Below are 13042 nucleotides of genomic sequence, written 5' to 3' on the forward strand. Positions count from 1 at the left end.
GGACAGACTTAATTCAGAAGCAGGAGGACTGTTTGATTTCATATGTTTATTTTCATACAGAGTATCGCAGTAGTTTTCATCTGACATCCAATGCCATTAACTTAGCAGAGAGAGCTAGGAAATTAAGGTGCTTTCTGATTTAAGGACTAAGCAATTTTGAGCGACAGGATATACCCTACCAGCTCATATAATGAATTGTAAGAACCACCACCTTCCGACATGCAAATATCACTCTTCTCCTTCAAATGCATTGCCCTCTGCCTCATCTTCTTCCCTTCTTCATCCACCATCAGCTTTTTGTTGTGAAAAACGATGACAGTAAAGTAAATTCAAACACGAAAAAACAAGCAATCACACACGATACAGTATTTACGTGATTTGACAAATTGTTTATGTTCACGGGGGCTGCAGAAGATTTTTATTACTTGAGAAATCACAATACAATTTGTGTAGGACGGCTATTGTTCATTCTGTTACAGTACAAGTAAAATAAAATCATATATATATGTCATGCGGCGGAAACTCTAAATTCAGTAGAATTAGTGATGTTCGCTCGAGCGGCGTGTCGAGCCCGTATCGAGCGAACCTGTTTCCCATAATTGCTCGAGCCATATGTCGAGCGGCTCTACAAGCGAAGCTCTCTGACTTCCTTCCGCTCAAACTGTGTGTCGAGCGAAACTCTCTGACTTGCCTTTGCTCGAGCGATCTGTCGAGCTGTCTTTGAGCGAAGCTCTCTGACTTGTATTCGCTTGAGCGACTAGACGCTCCGCTTGAGCGGTGTGAACCAGACTCCAAATACTCAATAATTCTCCCACTTGGAGACTGGTACACCTATAGTATCGCCCTCTGCCTTAAACATGATATTTCCACCTCTGCAACTCATAGCTCCTGTCTTCATGCAAGAAGACCAACTGAAGTTGCGCACAACTTCAGTTTCTCAAGTATAACACCCTTTGTCAACATATCAGCAGGGTTCTTACTTCCACAAATTTTCTCAAGTAGCAACTGTCCATCATCTAACAATGATCGTATAAAGTGATACCTGATCTGAATGTGCTTAGTCTTGGAATGAAATGCTGGGTTCTTGGCAAGGAATATGACACTCTGACTGTCACTGTAGAGAGTGCCATTCTGATTCTTTTTACCCAATTCCTCCAAGAAGCCCTGTATCCAAACCATCTCCTTTGCAGCTTCTGAAACTGCAATATACTTAGCTTCTGTAGTAGACAAAGAAACTGTCTTTTGTAGATTGGAACCCCATGAAACTACAGTACCATCGAGAGTGTAAACAAACCTTGTGGTACTTTTTTTGCTATCAATATCTCCAGTTAAATCAGCATCAACATAGCCTTGCATCTCTAAGCCCTCTCCTGAGAAACACAAGCACGTTTCTGAAGAGCCTTTTAGGTACCTCAAAATCCACTTCACTGCTTCCCAATGTTGTTTTCCAGGGTTACTCATGTATCTACTCACAACTCCCACTGCATGGGTAATATCTGGTCTGGTGCAAACTGTAGCATATATAAGTGAACCAATAGCTGAGGCATAAGGAACTTTACTCATATAGTCTTGTTCCTCTTCTGACTTTGGTGCCTGATCCTTACTGAGTCTGAAGTGACTACCCAAGGGTGTGCCAACTGACTTGGCCTTGTCCATATTGAACCGGTTGAGTACTTTTTTCACATACTCAGCCTGTGAGAGTCTCAACGTGCCTCTGACTCTGTCTCTGACAATTCTCATGCCAAGGATTTGCTTTACAGCTCCTAAATCCGTCATTGCAAAATGCTCTGATATCTACTTCTTCAGATTATTGATCTCATCAATATTTGCCCTTGTAATAAGCATGTCATCCACATATAGCAACAAAATAATGTAAGAATTGTCAAATTGCCTGACATAGCAGCAGTGATTTGCCTGACATCTGATGTACCCTGCACTGCACATGAAACTGTCAAACTTCTTATACCACTGTCTAGGAGCTTGTTTAAGGCCATACAAGCTCTTCTTCAGTCTGCAAACTGAACCTTTCTTTCCCTGTACCACAAACCTCTCAGGTTGGTGCATGTAGATGTCTTCTTCAAGATCTCCATGAAGAAAAGATGTCTTCACATCTAGCTGCTCAAGAAATAGATCTTCAGTAGCAACCATAGCCAAAACTAACCTGATGGTTGTGATATTTACCACAGGTGAAAAGATCTCAGAGTAATCAATGCCCTGTTTCTGCTGAAAGCCTTTTACAACAAGTCTAGCCTTGTATCTCTTACTACCATCATGCTCAGTTTTTACCCGGTACACCCACTTGTTGTGTAATGCCTTCTTCCTTGATAGAAGTTCTGTCAACTCTCATGTCTGATTCCCTAATAAGGAATCCATCTCATCCTTCATGGCCAACTCCCACTTGCTAGAATTTTCATCTTACAAGGTTTCTTGGTAACTCTGCGGTTCTCCACCATCTGTCAATAGAATATAATTCAAAGCAAGTGAGAAACGCTGTGGAGGACGAATAGTCCTAACTGACCTGTGAACTGCAGCTGTAAGAGTGGATGGCGCTGGATCTGACTGCGGAATAATAGGAATGGGTGCACTGGGCCCACTCTCCCCGTCACTCATTTCTCTACACTGCACTGTGACCTCTGGTAGATCATCCAAACTCACAAAGTCAAACTCTTGAGGGACTGCTTCAGCAACTGTGCTAGACTTGTCCTTGTACACAATTTTCTCATTGAAGATCACATTCCTGATTCTTATAATCTTTCAACCTTGATCATCCCAGAAACGATAGCCAAATGCCTCATCTCCATAGCCAATGAAATAATATTTCCTTGACTTAGCCTCAAGCTTACTACGAGCATCAGAATCAATAAGAATATAAGAAAGATAGCCAAAGATTTTAAGATGAGAAAATTTGACCTCTTTCCCTCTCCAAGCCTCCTCAGGCAATCCACAATCCAACGGAACTGATGGCCCTCTGTTTATCAAGTATACTGCAGTGCTAACTGCATCTACCCAGAAAGTAGGTGGTAGCCCAGCATGCAGCCTCATGCTTCTAGCACGCTCATTTATGGTTCTGTTCATGCGCTCAGCAACTCTATTTTGCTGTGGTGTCCTAGGAATGATCTTCTCCATTCTGATACCCTGAGTTGCACAATACTCCTTGAACCCACCATCAATATACTCACCACCATTATCAGACCTCAAACATTTCAACTTCAAGTCTGTCTCTGTCTCAACCATGGCTTTCCAAATTTTGAACACATTAAATACATCAGATTTGTGTTTCAAAAAATAGACCCATACCTTCCTGCTGTGGTCATCAATGAATGTAACATAGTAACGAGAACCTCCAAGAGATGCTACTGGGGAAGGTCCCTACACATCAGTGTGCACAAGATCTAGTCTCTCTGACTTTAGTGTTCTGCCACTCTTCAAGAAACTGATCTTCTTTTGTTTCCCTATAATGCAACTCTCACACATACTGAGATCAACTGACTTCAATTCTGGTAGCTTGCCTCTAGATAAAAGTTCTTTCATGCCCTTCTGACTCATATGGCCAAGCCTGCAATGTCACAAATATGCTGTACTCTCTGCAATGGTAGTAGCAATAGTGTTATCCAAACCAGTAGTAATATAAAGTGTACCAGTTTTCTTACCTCGAGCCAGTACCAATGCCCCTTTGGTGACCTTCCAGGTGCTATTTGAAAACACCACTGAAAGTCCACAATCATCAAGCTGCCCAACAGAAATGAGATTCTTCTTCAACTCAGGAATGTGTCTAACCTTTTGTAAGGTCCATTTGTTCTTGTTAGGAAGAGCAATACCAATATCTCTCATCCCTACAACATTCAAAGCCTCTCCATCAGCCAAATACACCTTTCCAAAATTACCTGCAACATAATTCTGCATTATCTCCCGATGGAAAGATGTATGGAAGGAAGCCCCTGAATCAAGTATCCAATCATCAACTGGACTATGAACTGCAAGTAATAGTGCATCCTGTACTTCTTCAGTTACCACATTAGCACTATCATTCTCGATCTTCTTGAAATTTCTGCAATTCTTCTTTATATGGCCACAATTCCAACAAGTTGCCTGCTAGCCAGGCCTTGACTTGCCCTTGCCCCTGTTCTTTAATTTTGATCTGCCTCTGTTTGAGTTCCTGTCTTGTGCTCTCCTCTGGGAGTCAACATTCAATGCTGAACTCGAACCTGAGGTCTCGCCTGAATCTTTCCTGCGCACCACCTCAGCCAAAATCAAATCACGAATATCATCATATTTCAACTTTGACTTACCGGCAGAGTTACTAACAACCATTCTCATGGCTTCCCAACTATTTGGCAGTGATGCCAATAGTATCAGTGTACGTATCTCATCATCAAATTCAATTTCAACAGTCAACAATTGATTTGTGATAGTATTAAAATCATTCAGATGTTGTACAACAGACGTACCATCTACTATCTTCAAATTAAATAGCTTTTTTATCAGATGTACCTTGTTATTTGCTAACGGCTTTTCATACATACCTGACAAAGCGGCTATGAGATCTGCAGTCGTCTTCTCCTTGATGACGTTGTGTGCAACGGATCTCGACAGGGTTAGACGAATAACCCCCAGAACCTATCGATCCGACAGGGTCCAATCATCAACTAACATGCTGTCCGGCTTCTTCCCCAACAATAGAAGATGAAGTTTCTTCCCATAGAGGTAATCCTCTATTTGCATCCTCCAATACCCAAAATCAGTGCCATCAAACCTCTCGATCCCTGATACCTTCACTTCTTCTCCAGTCATCATTTTTTTCAGACCCGAACCTGGCTCTGATATCAATTGTTGTGAAAAACGATGACAATAAAGTAAATTCAAACATGGAAAAACAAGCAATCACACACGACACAGTATTTACGTGGCTCAGCAAATTGCCTACGTCCACCGGGGCTGCAGAGGATTTTTATTACTTGAGGAATCATAATACAATTTGTGTAGGACGGCTACTGTTCACTCTGTTACAGTAAAGTCAAATAAAATCATATATATATGTCATGCGGCGGAAACCCTAAATTCAGCAGAATTAGTGATGTTCGCTCAAGCGGCATGTTGAGCCTGCATTGAGCGAACTTGTTTCCCGCAATTGCTCGAGCCATGTGTCGAGCGGCTCCTCAAGCGAAGCTCTTTGACTTCCCTCCGCTCGAGCTATGTGTCGAGCGGTGTTGAGCGAAACTCTCTGACTTACCTTTGCTCTAGCGGTCTGTCGAGCTATCTTTGAGCAAAGCTCTCAGACTTGTATTCGCTTGAGTGGCTAGACGCTCCGCTCGAGCTGTGTGAACCAGACTCCAAATACTCAACACTTTCTTACAGCTCGCTCTATCTCCCCTCTTTCCATATTGTCTCCCCATTCCTGTCTGATTCTCCATACTTGGGTCAAGTACCTTGCATGCACCCTCTGATCTCCAAAGTATGGCTGGCATATCATTGGAACGCCTTCACAGAGACCTTTGAGTGTCGAATTCCAACCACAATGCCTCCAAAATCCTCCCACCGCACTGTGTGCCAACACTTCCTTCTGGGGTGCCCATTTCACAATGCAACCCCTTTCTCCAATGGCTTCTCTGAAACCTTCAGGAAGTGGATCTTTCCATTCTGAACAAGCAGTTGTTGGATCCGGTCGAACTACCCACAGGAAAGGCTGCTGGCTGTTAGCCAGCCCCCATGCCATTTCGGCTAGCTCTTTCTTGTCCATGGATGCTATACTCCCTAAACTTATATAGATCACAGAGTTACATGCTTGCTTATCTAGCCATTCAATGCAGTTTGTATCCTCCTCCAGTATACTGCAGGATTTGGCCAGAGCTATTTTGTGGAAAGGGCCGATCGCGAATAATGGAACTTGGCTTGTCTGCTGGAGCTGTGCCAGTGATTTCCCTTCGAGGTAGCCATGGTGTTCCAAATGATGGCCGCAGATGTTCTGGTCTCATGCGCTTTGGCTATTAGCTGCAGCAAGTCGTTTATATTTTTGAAATTGGAAATAGGGAGATCCTTGAATCTGAGAGGGTGAAGCCCCGGCACTAGTTCTAGCAATATAGGATCTGCATATGAAGATTACTCTTTAACCATCAAAATTTGTACTGTTTTCTGCTATCAACTTGAAAATAGAATAATTTCTCGACTGAATTGCATGGTCTAATTTTGGAGAGATATAAGCACATGTGGGTCGTATAGCATTTAATGTCGTATATGATTTCGGGTAGTGTATGAATATTTAATGCTAGTTGGGTCTTATCTCTCTGTAGAGACTATCAAATTCGGTTGGATAATTAGAAAAAATCTGAATTAATCAATGGGGCTATGTGAATCTTTTATTTTTATCATCAATAAACTATAACTCAGTACCTAATGGTTGGTGATGGGACCAATCTATAGTTAATTAGGACCAACAACACTTTGGATATAAACTTTGTCTTTTGTTTGCTATATAGGTAAAATAACACGTACCTTGTGTAGAAATGTAACCGTCCTCAAGAAGCCCAGGAATTGCGTTGTAAGTCAGATCATTTATAGCACTGCTAGTGTGCAAGATGATACTGGGAAGCTTCAGATGCTTTGCCACTGCTGCGGTGAAATACATGCATTCATCATATATGATGCAGGCAATCTCACCGTTAGGGCTTGTTTGGAAAGAATCTAGTGAGGGGAGCCCAGGGGCCATATAAGGCCCCGGCCTAGGCCCGGGCCCACGTATAAGGTTTGGGATTGGCTGAGACGGCCTAGGAGGAAGAACATAATGCAAAGGTCCTGACAAAAGGACTAGAGACTGTGCAACCTGGCACCACGTTTGACCAACTGACAGAGATGCCTTTGACCCTAACACAACAGGATAGCCTAACACCCAAACTGGCCTACCGTCAAGGAACATCCCCGTTCCTGACATAGCTGTACGGACAACGCAGGAATGGGGGCAAGCCTGTCCAGGGCCACGCCACATTTAATGGAGCAGGAGTGAGCACGCCATGAAAGGACCACGTTGCAGTCAATGCGTCCCGGGGGTCAGCATGCAACGACGTGCCCCTAGGTGTCAGCAGCAACCCTCGACAGATCTGGCAGGTTTGGCGGGAAGCAAGAGTTTGACAGAGACGCGATCCAAGTACGGAGCCGCACACTGGTCACCATCATCTCAGGGCCCATCCTGACCAGGTATAAATACCCTTCTCTCTCTACAGAGAAGGGGGTTACTACTTATGCACTTGAATACTTCTCTACTTATTTCCTCTAGCTCTTACTTTCTTGCTTCATCTTCAACCTTGATCTTACTTGAGCGTTGGAGGTATCACAGCCCCCGAGCTCCCCCATTTCTCCTCCTTGCAAGAAATAGGCCCAACTCCACGAGCGTGGAGTTGTCCAGGCTCGCGAAACACGACATCAACATTGGCACCATTTGTGAGATTTCTTTTTCTACAAGTAACGTGTCTTTCGTACGCCAGCAACAACGCCCTCTCAAGCCTTGTGACGTGAAGAAGAACAACCTGAGGTAATGGAAGGAGGAATCAACAAGCAAGCTGCAACGATGCAGAGTTGCTGTGCTGAGTGGCTTTATCGCAAGGTCAATTGACCGTTGTCTTTCCTTCTTCAAAGTCTTCAGGAAAGCACAGGAAAGACTAGCTTGGGGGAAGACTTGACAGTGTACCTGGCTATGACACCAAACGTCGTGTCCATTGTATTGGTCCGTACCGAGAGGGGAAGCAACGACCCATGTACTACATGAGCCGCACTTTTCGAGGAGTCGAGGCTAGGTATCCCAACGCAGAAATGCTGGCCTTTGCATTGGTCATTGCTGCAAGGTGGCTTAGACCCTACTTCCAGGCCCATCCGATGAAGGTACTTACCGATGTACCCCTTAGGAAGATACTGCAGAAGCCTGATGTGTCAGGCCGTATGACAAACTGGGAAATCTAGTTGAGCGAGTTCGACATCGAGTACCTTCCTCGAGCGGCGATCAAAGGAAAAGTCCTGGCCGACTTTGTGGCCGAGTTCTCAAATTTCCCAAAAGTGATAGCTGTGGCATCTTAAGGCAAGCCTTGACAGGTCTATGTCGACAGCTCATCCTGCCCAGCTGGGGGAGGGGGTATATGGGTGCACATAATCACCGAATCCAAGGAAGAACTCAACTACGTGATCAAACTCGATTTCAAAACCACCCACAATGAAGCCGAGTATGTGGCTCTACTGGCAGGAATGACAATAGCCAGGTCGTTGGGAGCAACAGAAGTCGAAGTAAGAGCCGACTCGCAGGTGGTGGTTAGTCAGGTCACGGGATAATTCACCACTAAAGGTAAAAACTGAAGAAGTACCTCCAGCAGGTAGGAGAGCAGCGCGACCTCCTCAGATATTTTCACATCTAACAAATCCCGAGTGGAGAAAACCACAAGGCAGACTGCCTGGCGAAGGCCGCCTCGGGTCGGGAAGAAGCACTCCTCCCGTATTGCACCATAGTCTGGACGGTAGACACAACGGCCATCTGTAGGTTCAGGATCCCTCGAAGTTTCATATCAGATAAAGACAGACAGTTTGAATGCTTCCATTATCGGGAATGGTGCGTAGAGCTCAACAAACGGACAAGTAGAAGCCACCAACAAAATGCTATTGAATATCCTGAAGAAAAGGCTAGGAGAGCAAAAGGGAATATGGGCCGAAAAGCTCTCCAACGTGCTATGGGCCTACTGAATGTTTGTCAGAACACCCATGGGAGAGACGCCCTTCGCCCTCGTGTCCAGGACGAAAGTTGTGATCTCGACGGAGGTGGGATTGCGCACGTATTTGATACAACACTTCAACCCGGACCAACGATGAAAGATTGAAAGAGAACTTGGACCTCATAGAGGAAAGATGAGAAGAAGCAACAAGTCAGACAACGAGCAACAAGCGAAAAGTTGAGCAGTATTCCAACAAGCGGGTTTGACCCTGGGATTCAAGGTAGGAGACACGGTCCTCACGGTCCTAAAGGAGACAAGCGCCACCACCTAGGAAGAAGGAAAGCTTGGGCCTTTGTGGGAAGGGTCCATTGTGGTAACGGCTAGCGGAAGACCCAGCTCATATAGATTGAAGGACCGCGAAGGTCACGAGTGAACGCTGAACACTTGAAGAAATATTTTGTGTAAGAATAATGGATTCGCTCGATTATGTAACTAGCAAAGACATGAATGAAAGTATGATTCCGCCTCCATTCGCCTTTGTTTAAAGATACCAATGCAACAAGCCAAATCCCTTGGCTGGCCGCAATGCATTGGTTAAGGCCAGAGCTTCCTAAGCTCTGTCCCTTCATAGCCAGTAGGGCACGAGTCACTTCACTCGCCGACCTTTGTGCAATGCATGGTCGCGATGCATTGGCTAAGGGCCAAAGCTTCCCGAGATTTCCCCTTCACAGCTAGTCGGACACAAGTCACTTGACTCACCGGCCTTCGTGCACCACAAGCCCAGTCCCTTGGCTGGCCGTGGTGCATTGGCTAAGGGCCAGGGCCTCCTGATCTCTGCCCCTTCACAACCAGTTGGACACGAGTCTATTCACTTGCCGACCTTCGGGCAATGCATGGTCGCAATGCCTTGGCTAAGGGTCTGGGCCTCCCAAGCTTTGCCCTTCATAGCCAGTCGGACAAGAGTCACTTCACTCGCCGACCTTCATGCAATGCATTGGTTACGAGCCAAAGCCTCCTAAGCTCTGCCCTTCACAACCAGTCGAACATGAGTCACTTGACTCGTTGGTCTTTGTGCATCACAAGCCTGGTCCCTTGGCTGGCCATGATGTAATGGCTAAGGGCCAGGGCCTCTCGAGCTCTATCCCTTCACAGCCAGTCGGACACGAGTCACTTCACTCACCGACCTTCGTGCACCATAAACACAATCCTTTGGTTGGTTGCAATGCATTGGCTAAGGGTCAGGGCCTTCCAAGCTCTGCCCCTTCACAACCAGTCGGACACGAGTCACTTCACTCTTTGACATTCATGTACCACAAGCCTAGTCACTTGGCTGGTTGCGATGCATTGGCTAAGGGCTAGGGCCTCCAGAGCTCTACCTTTCATAGCTTGTCGGACACAAGTTCCTTGACTCGCCGACCTTCGTGCACTACAAGTCCAGTCCCTTGGCTGGCCGCAATACATTGGCTAAAGGCCAGGGCCTCCTGAACTTTGTCCAAATAGGAGCTAGTTGGGACACAAGTTCCTTGATTTGCCGACCTTCGTGCTATAATCAGAGAGTACAAAAATGGAGCAAAAAATAGGGGGCAACAAAAACGAAGGGCAATTGCGCCTGAAAAAGCATGGAACACTCATATATATATAAACACGTGGTTCGATTACATCAATGAACCCGTTTGGGCGTGAAAGGTACAAAACAAGACAAATCAACAAAATCATGGCGGTGGAGGAGCGTCTCGGAAAGCCAATGACATCTGCTTTCTCCCTAGTGCCTTGACGATCTGGTAGGCTAAGAGATCGGGAGCAAGGGACGAAAGCTGGAGAGTATTGAGGTCGGTTGACGAGTTCCCTACCAGATAATCTCTGAAGCGCTCTAGGCCTTCCTTGTAACCATAGCCCTAGGCTCACCTCGGAGCGCCGATGCATGTCAAATTTGGGACTCCAAAGCCACCTCAGAAGCTTACAGTCTCGAGATAGTTGAATGGAGACTGTGTCCAATGCCCGAGCTAGATCATCTTCTAAGGAGTTGATTTGACTCTTGCATCACAGTGCGACAATCCTCAAGTGGCAGGAGGATCGCGACAGCACTGTGTAGCGCACGAAGCCCTCTTCCTCCTGGACCTCCAAAGCCTCCTCCGCATAGACCATAACTCTTCCTCCAATTGCTGAACCTCCACTCCGGCTTGCTCCCTCTCCACTCCCAGGCGTTCAAGCTCCCCTTTTAGTTATGAGATCTCCTGGTCCTTCACCTTTTTAAGCTCATTCTTCTCCTTGCGGAGCTCCTTGTTGTCCAACTGCTTGTTTGCCTTGCAAACTTCCAAACGAGTGAGACTTTCAAGGCACTAAGCGCCTAATTTTGCTCTTCGAAGGCCTCCCATTCACGGACAATCATTTCTGCCAGATGGTCAGCAGCTTGGAACGAAACAAGTCAGAAGACAGACAAAAAGGAGGAAGGAAAGGCAAGATAAGGGAATTGTTGCTACCTGGGCAAAGTAGGGTTTGAACCTCTCGCTCGACCGCTTTAGCTCGGGCCCTCTGGAAATTTGGACCGGTTGCTTAGGCGCTCCCGCCAGCAGGATGAGAGGAAGGCTCAACATAAGGCAGGAATGAGAAAGTGGAGAGTTCTCTGGGGACGACCTCGGGAGAATCCGAACCTTGGCTCGGATGGACCTCACTACCAGGGGCAAAACCCTTAGAGTCTGGAGCTTCACAAGAAGGAGGGATCCTAGATGGGGGAAGTTGATCTTCGGGGGGAGTCTCCCATCCCAACATCAGGCAAGGGGCATCACTGCCTGGCGACGGGGCATCCTTACGAATGGGGGAAGTCAAAGGAGAAGACAACTTGACCACCGCGGGCGCCTCATCCATTGTAGGAGTGTCCGTATCAACCTGGGAGGACGACTATAGAGGAGGCGCATCCGCATCAACATGGGGGGATGTCGCAGGAGGAGAAGCAGGGCGAGGCACCTGGTCTTCTGAAACCAAGAAAGAGGCGACGTTGACCTTAAGGAAGGTCCCTAGTGCAGAGAAAGGGCTCATAGCCCTGTCTTCAACAACACTTTGCAGTTGAAGGGAGCCCAGCTCAGGTCCCCCGTCATGAACAGGAGATGGAGCCATCTCCCTCATTGGGGGTGTGTCGCGAACTGCCTCTTCTGTGTCAACAGCTGCCTCGAAGGAAAATGGGGGCTCAACGGATGGGTTGTCCTTATGGGGCAGGGTTGAAGAAAGCGTTAAGAAAGATAACGCTAAGGGCGATCTCATCCGCCTCACCCTCATCGGTTCCAAAGTCGGCTATCGACGGTGAGACAACAGGCCGTAGGGGTGAAAAGCCAGCAGTGCGAGAGGTTGGGATCGGTTGGGAGGAGTTTGGTCGATCTTGCCTAAAGGAGCTCACAGGAGGCGGAGAAGAGGTATTGCCGAAGGTATTGCATACAGGCCTTGGCGGAGGTGTGCAAGAGGGGCCACGAGAAGCACTGCGAAGAGGACCCATAGGAGCTAGGTTGGATGTAGCACCAAACTCGCTGAGAGGAGACCCAGATGGAGGCTGTCATGACGAACTTGCAGAGGCCCTATGCGAAGAAGACGGTGGAACTTGATGGGAAGGGCTAGGATGGGAACGGGGACCCTGAGCCCTTGACTCGGGAACAACCCCAACGTCTCTTTCATCAGCAAGATGCAGCTTGGCACGATCATCCCACACGGAGGGAGAAGCCCGGCTCTTCCTGGATGGAGAAGAGGGGGGAACTGCCAAAAATTCCTGACCGAGCACAAAGGATTAGTCGGGAAGGAGCAAATGACGCTTGATGTTTGCATCAGTGATCAGCATGTCAGTCTCACTCAGTTTGGGATGGGCGGCACCCAGGACAGAACGGTCGCCACCCGAAATTCCTCCCTCTCGGACAGTTTGATCGAATGGGACTGACTCTTCGACACATTAGCCCATACAACCCGAACAGGAAACTCTTGATGAATTTCCTCACCTTCGAGATACTCCCATCCCGAACCAGAGATGAATAAGAAATGACTTTGCCATTCCTTGATGAGGATAAGCGTTTCCCCAACGTCACGAAGCACTTCTTGGAAGCTTGAGATTAGAAGCTACACAAGCTCCCATCAAGTCGAATGATCTGATAGACTGACAAGAATTCCTGGGCAGTCAGATCGGGGTAGTTCTCGGAACTATCAACTAGCACTTGGCGGAAGACTATGCAGCTCGCCACCATGATTCGCCAAGCATTGGGGTGGAGTTGCATTGGAACCCATACACTACAACGCAATAAATAAAAGGGAGTAAAGAGCAAGCTTGTGGTAAGCACGCACCAACCCGAAGGTCAGGAGGGCGTGAAGACGACAGGACATAG

General features: G+C 46.9%; 1 protein-coding gene across 1 annotated transcript; it reads right to left on the reverse strand.

Annotated features, from left to right (window-relative positions):
* Positions 1-12: 12 nt before the first annotated feature.
* Positions 13-6979, reverse strand: LOC121238087 (UDP-glycosyltransferase 76E2-like). The gene is given in 4 exon segments (XM_041134945.1): positions 13-294; positions 5346-5934; positions 5937-6095; positions 6490-6979. Coding segments are annotated over 4 exon segments (1386 nt in total). The 3' UTR covers positions 13-146.
* Positions 6980-13042: the final 6063 nt, after the last annotated feature.

Source organism: Juglans microcarpa x Juglans regia, chromosome 7D (genome assembly GCF_004785595.1).
Source record: "Juglans microcarpa x Juglans regia isolate MS1-56 chromosome 7D, Jm3101_v1.0, whole genome shotgun sequence".
Classification (NCBI taxonomy): domain Eukaryota; kingdom Viridiplantae; phylum Streptophyta; class Magnoliopsida; order Fagales; family Juglandaceae; genus Juglans; species Juglans microcarpa x Juglans regia.